The sequence below is a fragment of the Schistocerca serialis genome, chromosome 5 (assembly GCF_023864345.2).
Source record: "Schistocerca serialis cubense isolate TAMUIC-IGC-003099 chromosome 5, iqSchSeri2.2, whole genome shotgun sequence".
NCBI classification, from domain to species: Eukaryota; Metazoa; Arthropoda; class Insecta; order Orthoptera; family Acrididae; genus Schistocerca; species Schistocerca serialis.
Genome location: NC_064642.1, coordinates 613696903 through 613709509, shown reverse-complemented (window position 1 = coordinate 613709509; position 12607 = coordinate 613696903). Strand labels below are relative to the sequence as shown.

The window sequence follows — 12607 nt, the reverse complement described above, 5'->3', positions numbered from 1 at the left end:
TCCACCAGAGTTCTGTAACATTCTGCAACAATTTTTTTGATCTCGTTGCAGGAGCTGCCAGTGATTTCAGGCCTGCCTGGCAGCCTGAATAGATGTAGATGCTACAGTCCTTGTAGCACCTATGCATATTCTCCTCCACACATGCCCTGACTGCAGTAACTTCAGCTTGGAATACCGAAGGCAGTTTTCCTAGAGAGACGATGCCCTCCAGTCTTGGCTGAACCCTGTACAGTCCTACCCCAACGCCTTGGTGTGATTTCGACCCATCGGTGAGCCAAACAATGTTCCCCGTACAGTGTCAAACTAGTTTTTCCCACTGCTCCCTACTTTCAATTATTATATTGTAAGGCTTGTTGAAGCAGTTAGTAGTTATTATATAGTCAGCCGGCATTTCCCCAGCCTTAGTGTGTGATTCTGGATATCCCGGTGAGATCCACTTTTTACCAGTTTTAAGTCTGCATGCCACAGCTGCTGCCTCCATCTTGATCCAAAGGTGTAGTGGAGGCATGTCCTGCATGGCTTCCATCCCAGTGGTTGGTGTGCCCCTAGTTCTGCCTGTTATGGCTAAGCAGGCCAGTCTCTGCAGCTTAGCAAGCTCCTTAGCTGCAACCTGCTGTTCTATCCTCTTCCACCACACTATGGCCCCATATGATATCCTAGGTCTAACCACCGTGGTGAATATCCAGTGCATACCTTTGGGGCTTAGGCCCCAGTTTTTACCATAAGCCCTTCTGGTTCTCACCAGAGTACTTTTTGCCTTGGAGCAGATGCTCTTAATGTGAAGGGTCCATGTTAGTTTCTCATCTAAGGTTACCGCTAGATATTTCACTATCCCCATCACAGGTAGAGTTTCATTGAAGAGCTTTAGATTTCAACTTGAGTGTTGGATATGCCTCTTTGTGAATGGAAGCACAACAGTCTTCTTAGGATTAACCCTTGGATCCTGTTTAATGCACCATTCTTGCACAATGTCTAATCTTCCTTGTACCATATTTCTAACGGCGTCAGTAAATTTGCCAAGTATTGCTATGACAAGGTCATCTGCATATCCTTGGGAGAAGCATAGTCTGGAATTTAGTTCCTAAATGAGTTTCTTCAGTACTAGATTCCACAACAAAGGGGACAGAACTCCTCCTTGTGGGCAACCTCTAGTGGTGTTAATTACCATCTTTTCATTCATCATGGTAGCCTCTACCTTCCTTCCACTAAGCATGGCCCTGGTCCACCTGCATATAGTGGTCCCTAGGTCATGCTCCTCTGCTGCCCTTACCTTGGAATCGAAGATCATGTTACTGAAGGCACCCTCGATATCCAGGAAGATGCAGGGGCTATTTCTTGGAAGTGAAGTGCTTTCTCCACCCTTCCAACAAGTTGATGGACAGCTGTGTCACATGATTTACCTGGTTGATATGCATGTTGTTTTGAATGTAGAGGGTCCCTAATTAGCCTCCTCTCCGCAATGTATACATTAACCAGTTTTTCCAATGTTTTGAGAATGGAGGAGGACAGGTTTTATTGGTCTCATATCCTTGGCCTTGGTATGACAAATTCTCCCTGGCTTTGGAATGAAGACATCCTTCACTGCTCTCCAAGCATTGGGAATGATTCCTACTGCTAGGCTAACTCTGAGTAACCTGCATAGGACTCTTACGAAATTCTCTATTGCCTGTTGCAGGAGAGCTGGAAAGATTCCATCTGGGCCAGGTGACTTGAATGGTTGGAATGTTCCCACCATCCTTAGGATTTTATTGAAGTCCACACACTGCTTGGCTGATTCCCTGTCCTCTCTTTGAGTGCCCGAGAGCCATTGTCTCTCTGGGATCACATTCTGGTCTGTGTTGCCTGGCAGAGCATATTGAGGAAAGTGAGTTTTAAGGAGCAGTTTCAGCCTCTCTAGTGTGCACTCTTTGTATATTCCCCATCCTCCTTCCTCAACGTACGTCCTGGATTGGTTGGTACTCTAGCGAGGATTCTGTGAAGTCTGGCTCGAGTGGCCGTGCTCTCCACTTCCTCACAGAATGCCTTCCAGGATGCCTCCTTTGCTTGTCTAATTACAAAGTTTTAGTTGACAAGGGCCTCATGATATTTGCCAGTTGTCCTGTATGTCTCACAAGGTTCAACAGTCTTCATACCTGTTTTCTTTGTATTTTCAAGTTATTATTCCACCAAGGAACACTCCTATTTGTGCACTTATTGGTGATTGTGCAGTTGTCCTGATATGAAGTCACTATGGCAGAGGTAACAGCCTCTGCTACTTCCTCAAACTCTACTGGATTCCGTATCGGGGTTTTAATTTCCCATAAGCCTAAGTCAAGATCCCTCCTATATGTCTCCCAATCTGTTTTCCTGGGATTCCTTTAGGTCATGGTCGGTCTGATTCCCATTTCGACCTTGAATTTCATGTACACGTGGTCCAATGAGCATGGCTCTAATGTCACATGCCATTGTTTGACGTAGCTGCCGTCAATTACTTTGTCCCTTCTGCTATTCCTGAATGTAGGTTCATTGCCCCTATTAAGGACCTCCAAGTTGTTAGCCAAAAGAAATTCATGAAGGTACTCACCTCTACTGTTGGTGTCCTTGCTGCCCACATTCAGTTATGGGCATTGGTGTCACGTATCACCAACAATTGATCACCTTGCTGATGGCAAGCTTGTACCAGTCTTCTCACCTCCAAAGGAGGAGGAGAGCTGTCTTCGTAAGGAAGGTATGCTGAGGCCAAAACAATTTCTGTTGTGATACATTCCTGACTTTGCTGCATTCTAATGGTAAAGAGGTCTCTGGAGCAGAAATCCATCATTGGCATGAAAGAAATTCCATTTCTTACATAGACGCATGTTCTGGAGTTTCTTAGATTTATAGCATAAATCCCTGAGGCTCCATTTGTGTCACATCTTTCCATGTGCCACATCCCCCTCGACACGGATCGCATCACACCTTGGTTTGGAAAAGGGAATTGGGTAAGGACTAGGAGTGCATAGGGAAGATGGGGCATTGTGGGACACTCTTAGTCTGATCTATCAGCTGAGGCCTTTCTGGCAGTAGGTCCTCTACCGTTGGCATTGGCATAGCCCTCAGCTTCACGCAGACATGCAAGCCTCACCACCCGCACAGACAGTGGTGTTGGCCCCCGGAGAGGTTCCAGAGGATAGTTACGCAACTCATGATCTAAGAATGAGCAGCAGTGTGCTAGTTGGTGCCTCCATCCTTCGCAGCGTGAAATGGAATGTGGGAACCAATATTTCTGTACTTTTGTTATTAATATGTAGTCTGTGTACTCAAACATTGTGGTCAAAATCATACTGTGGTTTTCAAAGGTTATGATGTTATCAACAGTGCAAAAAAGGGTGGAAGAGAAAGCTCCTCAAAAATTTCAGTTGCCGTTAATTTTTATGAAAGCATGAGTGTCACAGTTCAACAGGAGCATTTTATCACAAGGTGAAACTAACAGAACTAGGCTCGTACAACTACTTAGTGACAAAACAACAGCAAGGGGAATGAAAACAGTAGTTACTATAGGCGATGATGATTGCGCAGTGAGATGTTGGCTTGAGAAAGCTGCCATATACTCCACTGTCATGACGGTAAGGGAAGATATAAATTTGATTGTTTTATTCATTGCGTTTGCAATACCACGGAGTAATGGAGACCTTATTAGGTGTGGTAGGGACAAGGTTCAGTCCAGATTGTTTTTGATAAACAAACTCCAACAAAGTCCTTTTGCTGAAACATTCCTTTCACTCCGTGCGTTTAGCAATTACACCACATTCATCATTTACAATAAAAGCAAAGGAGAAATGGTGAAACTGTTCAGCAATATTCCTACAGAAATGAAGACAGTATCAGACGTCTTGTCCTTGACACCAGCAGGTTCACACAAAGTGGTGAGGAGATGTTTCTAGGAATGTACCAAATGAAGAATATCATCAAGATCTGAAACAAGCTCCAATATACTGCAGTCCTGAAAGCATCAACAAAGCTCAAACCAGAACTTGCTCCACTGTCATCAACCACAGGACAAGCACACCAACACTCTTTAAGATTTTATTTATATGTATATTAGTTTTATGACCGTACTGTTTTTATACTTGTAATGCTTCTAACAACACTATTTGTTGTTACTTACAGAAGTTTGGTTATTTATTTATACATACGGTAGTAGCTCAACAGCCTCGTAATCCATCGATTGGGGTGGAGCTGAGGAGAAAATGGATCGCAGTGGCCACCAAAGATCAAGTAGCACTGAAGCGATGTGGAACATCTTTTGTCAGTGTTCTACTGGATGTGTGTGATGAAATGGATTTCATGCTCTACGGTGTGCAGCATATGCTGTGGCGTTTGTGCAAATTGTGTGTTATTACTGGAGTTGTTATAAGATAATATCGATAATGGTTCAATTCTTAATTTTTGAAATGTATGCATTCAAGATAAAATGCTTGTTTATGGCAAGTAAGGTCTATTTCCACATAATTCTTAGTTTAGTTGACATTAAACATTAATTTTATACCATTAAAACACTATTTTATGTAATCTGTAATTTTTCCATTCCCTTTATTGTGCCAAGTATTAGTGTGGAAAAAAATTAATGAGACCTTGTTGTAGGAAATTTAATGCATTTTAATTTTTAGTGAAATATGTTTTTGCTAGGGACCATGAATTGAAAGTCATACAAGCAAAACATAAGAAAAGAGATGTTTATACAACCATGACTCCCAAGCTCAACTCACCCCCTCCCCGCCCACTCCCATCCGCCTGTCCCCAGTCACAAATTTTAGTGTGTTATTTAAGTCACTCCCTCTGACCATTGTACATAAATTTGTGACTACACAAATTATTTCTCCTACTTTTTATTTGATGACTGGACTTTAATATTAATATCTTTTTTATATCAGTTTTACTTTTCATCTGTATAATCTTAGTGATCATGCAGAAAATTCTTAGGACATTTCTCAATATGTGTGTCAAGATTGCCTTTGTATATGTTTGTCATAATTTTTAGGATATACAAGGAGAAACTTACAAAGAAACTAGAACTGCAGGAAAAGCTGGAGTTCCTAAAGCAGCAAAAGAATTTTGAATTGTCCCAGAGTACTGCAGGTATGTGTGATTCATACTTTTGTTGTCTGATTAAATTGTGAACCATAACATTTTGATTTGGTTTTCTGGTACATTGAAGTTCTTGAGTTGTATCTTTACTGCGATAATAAACGCTAAGCTTACATTAAGGACATGGTTCTCCATAGCTTCTATCTTTATTTTTAGCAGAACTGGTCAGCTGCAGACTCTGTCACTGGCTATACTGCATGTCTCAAAAACGCTTTCTATCATATTTTACTAGCCCCATTCTGAATATTTTCCCACAGGATATATGGAAATACCCCTTGTTATCTACTTTTTTCCTTGACTTCAGTCAATTAATGAGTTTATTTCCTATGGTTATGATTTTATAATCTTTTAAACACCCACTTAGGAACATTTATTCATCGTCGTAACCTCTTTTATGCTTAGATTTTGATTCTCATTGAATAGAAACATGGACGATAAATAGTTTAGACAGGAAGAGAATAGAAGCTTTCGAAATGTGGTGCTACAGAAGAATGCTGAAGATTAGATGGGTAGATCACATAACTAACGAGGAGGTATGGAATAGAATTGGGGAGAAGAGGAGTTTGTGGCACAACTTGACAAGAAGAAGGGACCGGTTGGTAGGACATGTTCTGAGGCATCAAGGGATCACAAATTTAGCATTGGAGGGCAGTGTGGAGGGTAAAAATCGTAGAGGGAGACCAAGAGATGAATACACTAAGCAGATTCAGAATGATGTAGGTTGCAGTAGGTACTGGGAGATGAAGAAGCTTGCACAGGATAGAGTAGCATGGAGAGCTGCATCAAACCAGTCTCAGGACTGAAGACAACAACAACATTCAGACATACTACTCATCTATCATTTCATATCCATACACGTTACCTCACTGTGAACATAGTGTAATGCAGCTTGTTTGTATCAAATATTCCATCCCCAACACACTTTATACCTCTGCACTCGAGAGAAAGGTGATGAGTGTGAATGTGCATATTTTTTATATGTGATTTGTGAAGCACACCAGTGAGTCTCATTATTATAACTAACAATTAGATCTGACATCTGCAGCATGTAGTTAGTGATGTATGTGTGGTGAAAGTGAGTATAGAAGCGAACTGACAGGCTGCTTATGGAATTTTGCATGCATTATTGTGAGTAATGAGAGTGATCTGAATTTCAAAAGTAATGATAATTGGCTTTTCCACTAAGGATGCAGTTATTATGAAATGGATAAGTTTGCAAAAGTGTGTTGTGACTTGTTCACTCACCTCCGCTATGAAAGTGTATTATAAGTGGACTAATCGCACAGTTGTGAGTAACAGTCATAGGAATTTGTGATATTCGCTATTTTTGGCTTAATTAAAACAGCAAATTCAGCCAGAAGGCAAATACTTGTTTATAAAGAATGATTAATATATAATAAGGCGTCGCATGGCGACGGTGGAATTTTCTAGATAATGTAATTCGTCGTCTTTAGGCGGCAATATAAACAGAAAAGTACGGATGGATATGCAATCCTTCACTATTTTGTTCGCGGGAGAACAAATGAAGCCTTGAGCGCTAAGAAGACTTTTACTGTTTTTCTCGAGTAAGACGGACGCAGATTTGTGGCAGTCTGATCTAATTTTTACTAAATGTATAAAAACGTGTTATGTTTAAGTTTGAGTGAAGTGTAAAGAAGAACTGTTGTAACTTACCGTGACGAAGCACGAGCGACTCAAGAGGACAATGGCTATATAAAAGAGCGCTCAATGGACATGATATGGACATAAAAATCTACCGTCATTGTAGTATTAAGCTTAAGGTACGATATATGTTTTAGTTATAATAAATATTTGTTCTGGGAATACTGAATCATTTAGCAGTGCTCATTTCTATTATCTCCTCAGTATTATTTTCATTTTAATTATGCATTTTGCTAATATTACAGACTCCAAGATCAGCAGTCCAATGTGCGTGTTACATTGATAAAAAGAAAACTGTTTTATCGTCTTCTTGCATCAGCTTTAATATTGAATTTCTCTTTTGTGTGATGTTACAGTTGTTTTTGCGCCCTTAAGAACTTTCTGGTCCCTTAGGAAATTGTTTTGTCATAACAATAACTTCACAACCGGGTATGATCGTATCTACGATCATGAAGTAATTAGAAAGACGATAACGCAATTTCTTAATCAATAGCACGCTAGTTGTGACTGCCTCAAGCCACGCGAAACCGCAAGTAAAAACTATTCACATCTCATAATGCAATATTTTATGACAATGGTCAATCCATGATTCTTACGCCAATTGTGATTGATAAAACAGTTAGTTAAATCTCAATTTCCAACTTTCCATTGAATAGCAACATCACTTCTATTTTGTAACATCACACTTGGCGCCCGAACAGGGACTTGACCAAAAATTAGTTCAAATTCTTGGAAAATTTTCTATGTGCTTGTGTTAATAAATGTTCTGTCGTTTCATGTACACATCGTATCTCTGTGAGAATAACGGTCAATAATGCAGTTTAATTACCGAGAGAAAATAAAAGAAAAGAGATGTGAATTTGCTGAGACAACATAGCGGTAACCAAGCCATCAAAAAGTAAGTCAGAATTTTGCATACGCAGTGTAGTGCTTCAGTAGCAACGTTGCTTTTCCAAGTCGATCCACATCCTTTCTATCTCCTTCCCGCTATAGAAAATCTGCTTTATTTTATCTTTCAAAGTAAAATTCCTCGTAGTCTGATAATAGAAATTATTTCTCCCCATTGTTAGTATACCTGTATTGCATTTTCAACATGGTGGATAGTGTGTGCAATTTGCAGTGAAGAGCATCTTCATTCATTTGTCTGAAACGTTTAGGTTCCATCTTGTCTTCTCGCCAGATAGAATTTAATTTGTTGCTCACGCGAGAGCGGTGCTCTTAGCGGACTCACCACGTCACTGACAAACGACGAAAGCCTTACGTAGCACGTGATTTACTAACGAAAATGGCAGATAGTAAACAGAGACAGGTGACAACAGGAGACGTTAATAGTATTCCATACCCTTTACGATCGCGAACGGTAGGTTCCCGTGTGGAAACTGAACTAACCATGTCTGTAACAGGGGAAAGTGACCCTAAAGTCCAAATTCTTCCCGCTGCAGCTACAAATGACCTCGGTGCGTTAATGGAAATGCTGAAACAACAGTTTGACGCAGTAAATGAGACTATAAAAACACAAAATGAGACTGTTAACGCCCGATTAGATGCTGTAAGCGAATCAGTAAAAACACAAAATGAGACTGTTAACGCCCGATTAGATGCTGTAAGCGAATCAGTAAAAACACAAAATGAGACTATAAAAACACAAAATGAGACTGTTAACGCCCGATTAGATGCTGTAAGCGAATCATTAAAAACACAGCTAGGCACAATCAAAACAGATCTGCATAAAGAAATTACGGCTGAATTAAATACCCATTTGGGTGAGGTGCAAACTAAGATCAGTGATCAAATTCAGAAAATGCAGAACCAGGTGAAAAGTGAAATAGCTGAAGTATCTGGAACATTAAACACAAAAATTCAGGCAGCCACCAAAGAAATAAACTCAGTTAGAAATGCAGTATCTGACATTGAAGGTGTAGTAGAGGATCTGTCGAGGCAGATAGACTCAATCAATATCGAAGAACAGGTTAAGAGCACCGTGAAAGCACACGCGGAGGCATTGTCGGAACACTACAGTGAATGGATAAAGGGTAAAGATATTTTTATCGAAAAGAAGGTCAGGGAGGAGCTTAGGGAGACTGTCAAGGATGTAACTTATGAAATCTTAGCTGCTCCTGGTAAGTCTGGAGACACAGTAGTTTCTGAATTGGGACAGATTCGGAGGACACTTACACGGGATCTTCCCGAGTGGAAGCAGCAAGTAGTGGACGAAGTCAGAATGCTGAGAAACTGGGTAGAAAATCCGCACACACATACGCAAACTATAGGGAACAACTCTTTAGACGGTGACGAATGTCAGTCAACTCCTTATCGTTCACCGCCTGATTACATGCAAAACAACAGTCCTGTTGAGTCCCGAGTAGGGAAACTAAATGATCCGCCCACAATTGTGAGTTTAATGCAAGAGGAAAGTGTGATTAAGCATCGCACTTTTCCTGTTTTTCATCCGCAGAAGCGAGAAATACACCCCATCGTGTTCCTAAAGAATTTTTCCGGCATATTTCCCAGGAGCTGGACAGACAGACAGCGTATTCAGTTCGTCACTGGCTTTATTTCTGGTGATGCAGCATTATGGGGAACGGAAATGGTAGACACGTGTAGGAATTATGAAGAGTTTGAGAAAATGTTCTTGGCAAAATTTTGGAGTAATGGGGTACAGCAAAGATTAAGGAAGGAGGTGTATGGTGCGGAAATTTTCAATGAGAAGCATGGAAGTCTCCGGCGATACTTTGAGAAGTATCTAGCAAAAATTAAATTCTGGGATTCTCCGATTTCTTCCAAGGACGTAATTATGATTCTCAAAAGCAAACTCCCTGTGTCTATTAGAGAGAAATTAGTAAATGTGTCCGAAGAAGACACGGATGTATTCCTTTCTGTGCTGGATTCCTTAGATTTAATTAGCGAGGATGTGCACTCCAAGGTTGGCAGCGGCAAATTCTTCCCTGGCAGCCAGCAGAATGCATCGCACGCGGACAACAATGTGCCCAAGGAGAGAGCGAGCTACTGCGACCGCTGTTGCCAACCTGCCAGCGGTTATCAAAACGCAAACGGCAATAACTTTAAACGGAAGCAGAAAACCAATTACAGTAATCAGCAGAGATACCACCCAATTTACAACCACCAGGTACAACATCAGTACGGAAACCCACCCTTTAATTCTGCGCCTGAGCAGCATGGAAATTCTCCACAAACTAGTGGTAATTTTTCAAATGGACCAGTGTACAATCAAAGTTATAGGTCGAAATATAGCAAGTGGCATGGGCAAGGCGGAGGCCACCCAGCACAACATAAGAACAACTATTCACAGGATAGAGGACCGCGGAACAATTTTCAAATGGCACCAAATGCGAACTTTCCTTCACAAGGAAATGGTTTTGCCGGCAACCAAAAGATCGGGCGACATCAGCCTTCTCAAGTATTTTATTCACAAGTGAATGCACCCAGTGGATTTTACCCCTCTACACCGGCATTTGTACCACATAACCAGCACCAATATGAAACGGAACAAACACTTAAGGCCATGAATGACAAACAAGTTAAACATCCTGCGGAAAATTAGAGGCAGCGCCTTTCAGCCTCCTAGAGGTCGCTGCGGATTTTGAGTGGGGGCACTAACGAATACTCTGATTCTGAGTATGCTAATGCGATACGGTACGACCATGAGACCGACTTACGAGATGACCTTGCACGTGACAAAGAAGCTCAAGACATTAACAACATTTATGATGAACAGGTCCAGGCTGCGATTAAGATTTCTGTTGCCAACATTCCTTTCACAGCCGTTGTTGATACAGGAGCAAACATCAATGTCATGTCACCATGTCTCTTCAGACAGGTGTCTTCTGTTTCAAAAGTTTTATCATTGCCGATTCAGGGCTGCTCCATATCGGGAGCGATTGGTCCATTGAAACAGAGAGTTGGTTTACAGACACAGCCTCAACTGCAGATAGAATCTGTTTTGGTTTCTTACCTCTTGCGTACTGGAAATTTCCTTGTGTGAACTGTTAATGATAAGTATTGTGTTGAACAGCGCACTGACTACATGGTAACGGCTACTACATGTAAACTTTAAGTATTAAATGCTATGTATGGAAAAATTGTTTGTAGTGATGGACATTGAACTGATATTTCTTCAACAAGCTGAAGCAGGAAATAGGGGTTGCACCAAGAATTTCAATTTAATTTTAAGTTAGTATTAAGAAAAAAAAAGTGCTTGCGAGGCGATTGCCCGGAGCTATATAAATATGTAAAGGTGAGAAATGGAGAAGGATGCGTAAATAAGCACTTCTCTCAAGGTACAAGAAGATTTATAGATTTATTTTTAGTAATGTAAGTACTTGAAGTTCTGTAGTAAAAGCCCAAATTACCTGCTTAAAAAAAAAGGTACATGTTCAAACAGTCCAGACAGTGGACAGGAGTAGAAGAAATAGCTTAAAGTTCAGTTAAAGCGTGCTGTTAAATGGAAAAACAAGTGGTAACCCACATGTGTTCACGCAAGGAGACAATAAGCTGTAGTAAACTAAGTTAGGTGAAATACAGTACAAATAGAGGCAAACCATGAAGCATCAATAATGTAGCGTAAGTACTCCACGAGGCCACTAATTGCTATGAAAGTAAACAATTTCCCTGTGATCTGAGCCCAATGTAAAGAGTATATGAGGAATGTTAGCTGACGAATTGATTTCAGTAGAATAAAGGTACTAAATAACCACACAGCAAGCCCCCTGTATCATAAAGATGTCCAAGTAAAGATCTTCAGAAGATTTGTAGTGTAATCTAGCGACCATTCAATACCCTAATTGAAGGCTAATCTAAAGAACAAGCAATGCAGTGATATTTAAACTTAATACTGACTATAACCTGAGTAAGACGTAGAAGTAGCAAAGCATGCTGTAAGGAAGGAGGTTGAAGTTTATATATGTGCCTATGTTTATTAAGATAGTTTTATTTACATGCAGATTTTATTGCAAAAATGTCTCCTAAGACACTCCTCTTATGAAATCCATTTTCCTTGTGCCCGTTCCTTTTGATCCTGGTTCATTAACCCAGACCAAGGGTCGACTTGTAAAAGGCACGTGTGCTTCGAAGCAAAGCAGTGCTTATGAGAAATGAGACACGTAGCGTGATGAACTTCGCTAGCTTTGGTAATGTTTGTTATGGACCGGTTGCGTAAACCCAGTGAACTGTCGGTAATTCCATTCATGCAAAAAAAAAAAAAAAAAATAGTAGACACGCGTTACCCTATTTTTTTTTAACAGAGAACGATTGCTGAGTACATGAAGCGAAGAGGGAGACCTATTGTTATCCAGTCTGCCCTCAAATATAAAAACAAATTTGGCAAGCAAAAAAAAAAAAAAAAAAAGATTCAGCGTTAAATGCGTACTCGTTATGTAGTAGATATGCTGCGTGGCAGTAGAAAATGATCTTGGGTGCACTAAAGAATAAATGCAACGAGTGTTGCGAAACCTGTAGTTTTCATAATGAGGAGAGGAGCACTTAAAAGAAAGTTTGAAAGAATATTTTTAAGTTCACTAGTGAAAGCAAATCTTGAGATATAAAGAGTCCATTCATAAAGCAGTTGTTCACTGGACTTAACAAAAGGAGTGACCATTAATTGTAAATATTAGCTCGTAAGTGATATTTTGTAAATAGTAGAATATAAGTCTTTCTATACCAGTGGAGGAAACGTGCAAAATTGGTTGTTTTGTAAATGAACTCTATCGGCGAAGGAACTAAGCACGAATGCTGTGTGAAGATGCACACTAAAGTGCGACGTGCATAATAAAAATAACTGTTCACTGTATACTAGTGGTAGTGTTGTACTGCAAGTGTAAAA

At 40.3% G+C, this 12607-nt stretch overlaps 1 protein-coding gene across 1 annotated transcript in view; it reads left to right on the top strand.

Moving 5' to 3' along the window:
* The window catches only part of LOC126482135 (structural maintenance of chromosomes protein 1A-like), a 297330-nt gene that overhangs the window by 127105 nt on the left and 157618 nt on the right, over positions 1 to 12607 (top strand). Inside the window, exon 8 of the mRNA XM_050106111.1 lies at positions 5000 to 5097. Within this exon, the coding sequence (XP_049962068.1) occupies positions 5000 to 5097 (98 nt within the window). The remainder of the gene's footprint in view (positions 1 to 4999; positions 5098 to 12607) is intronic.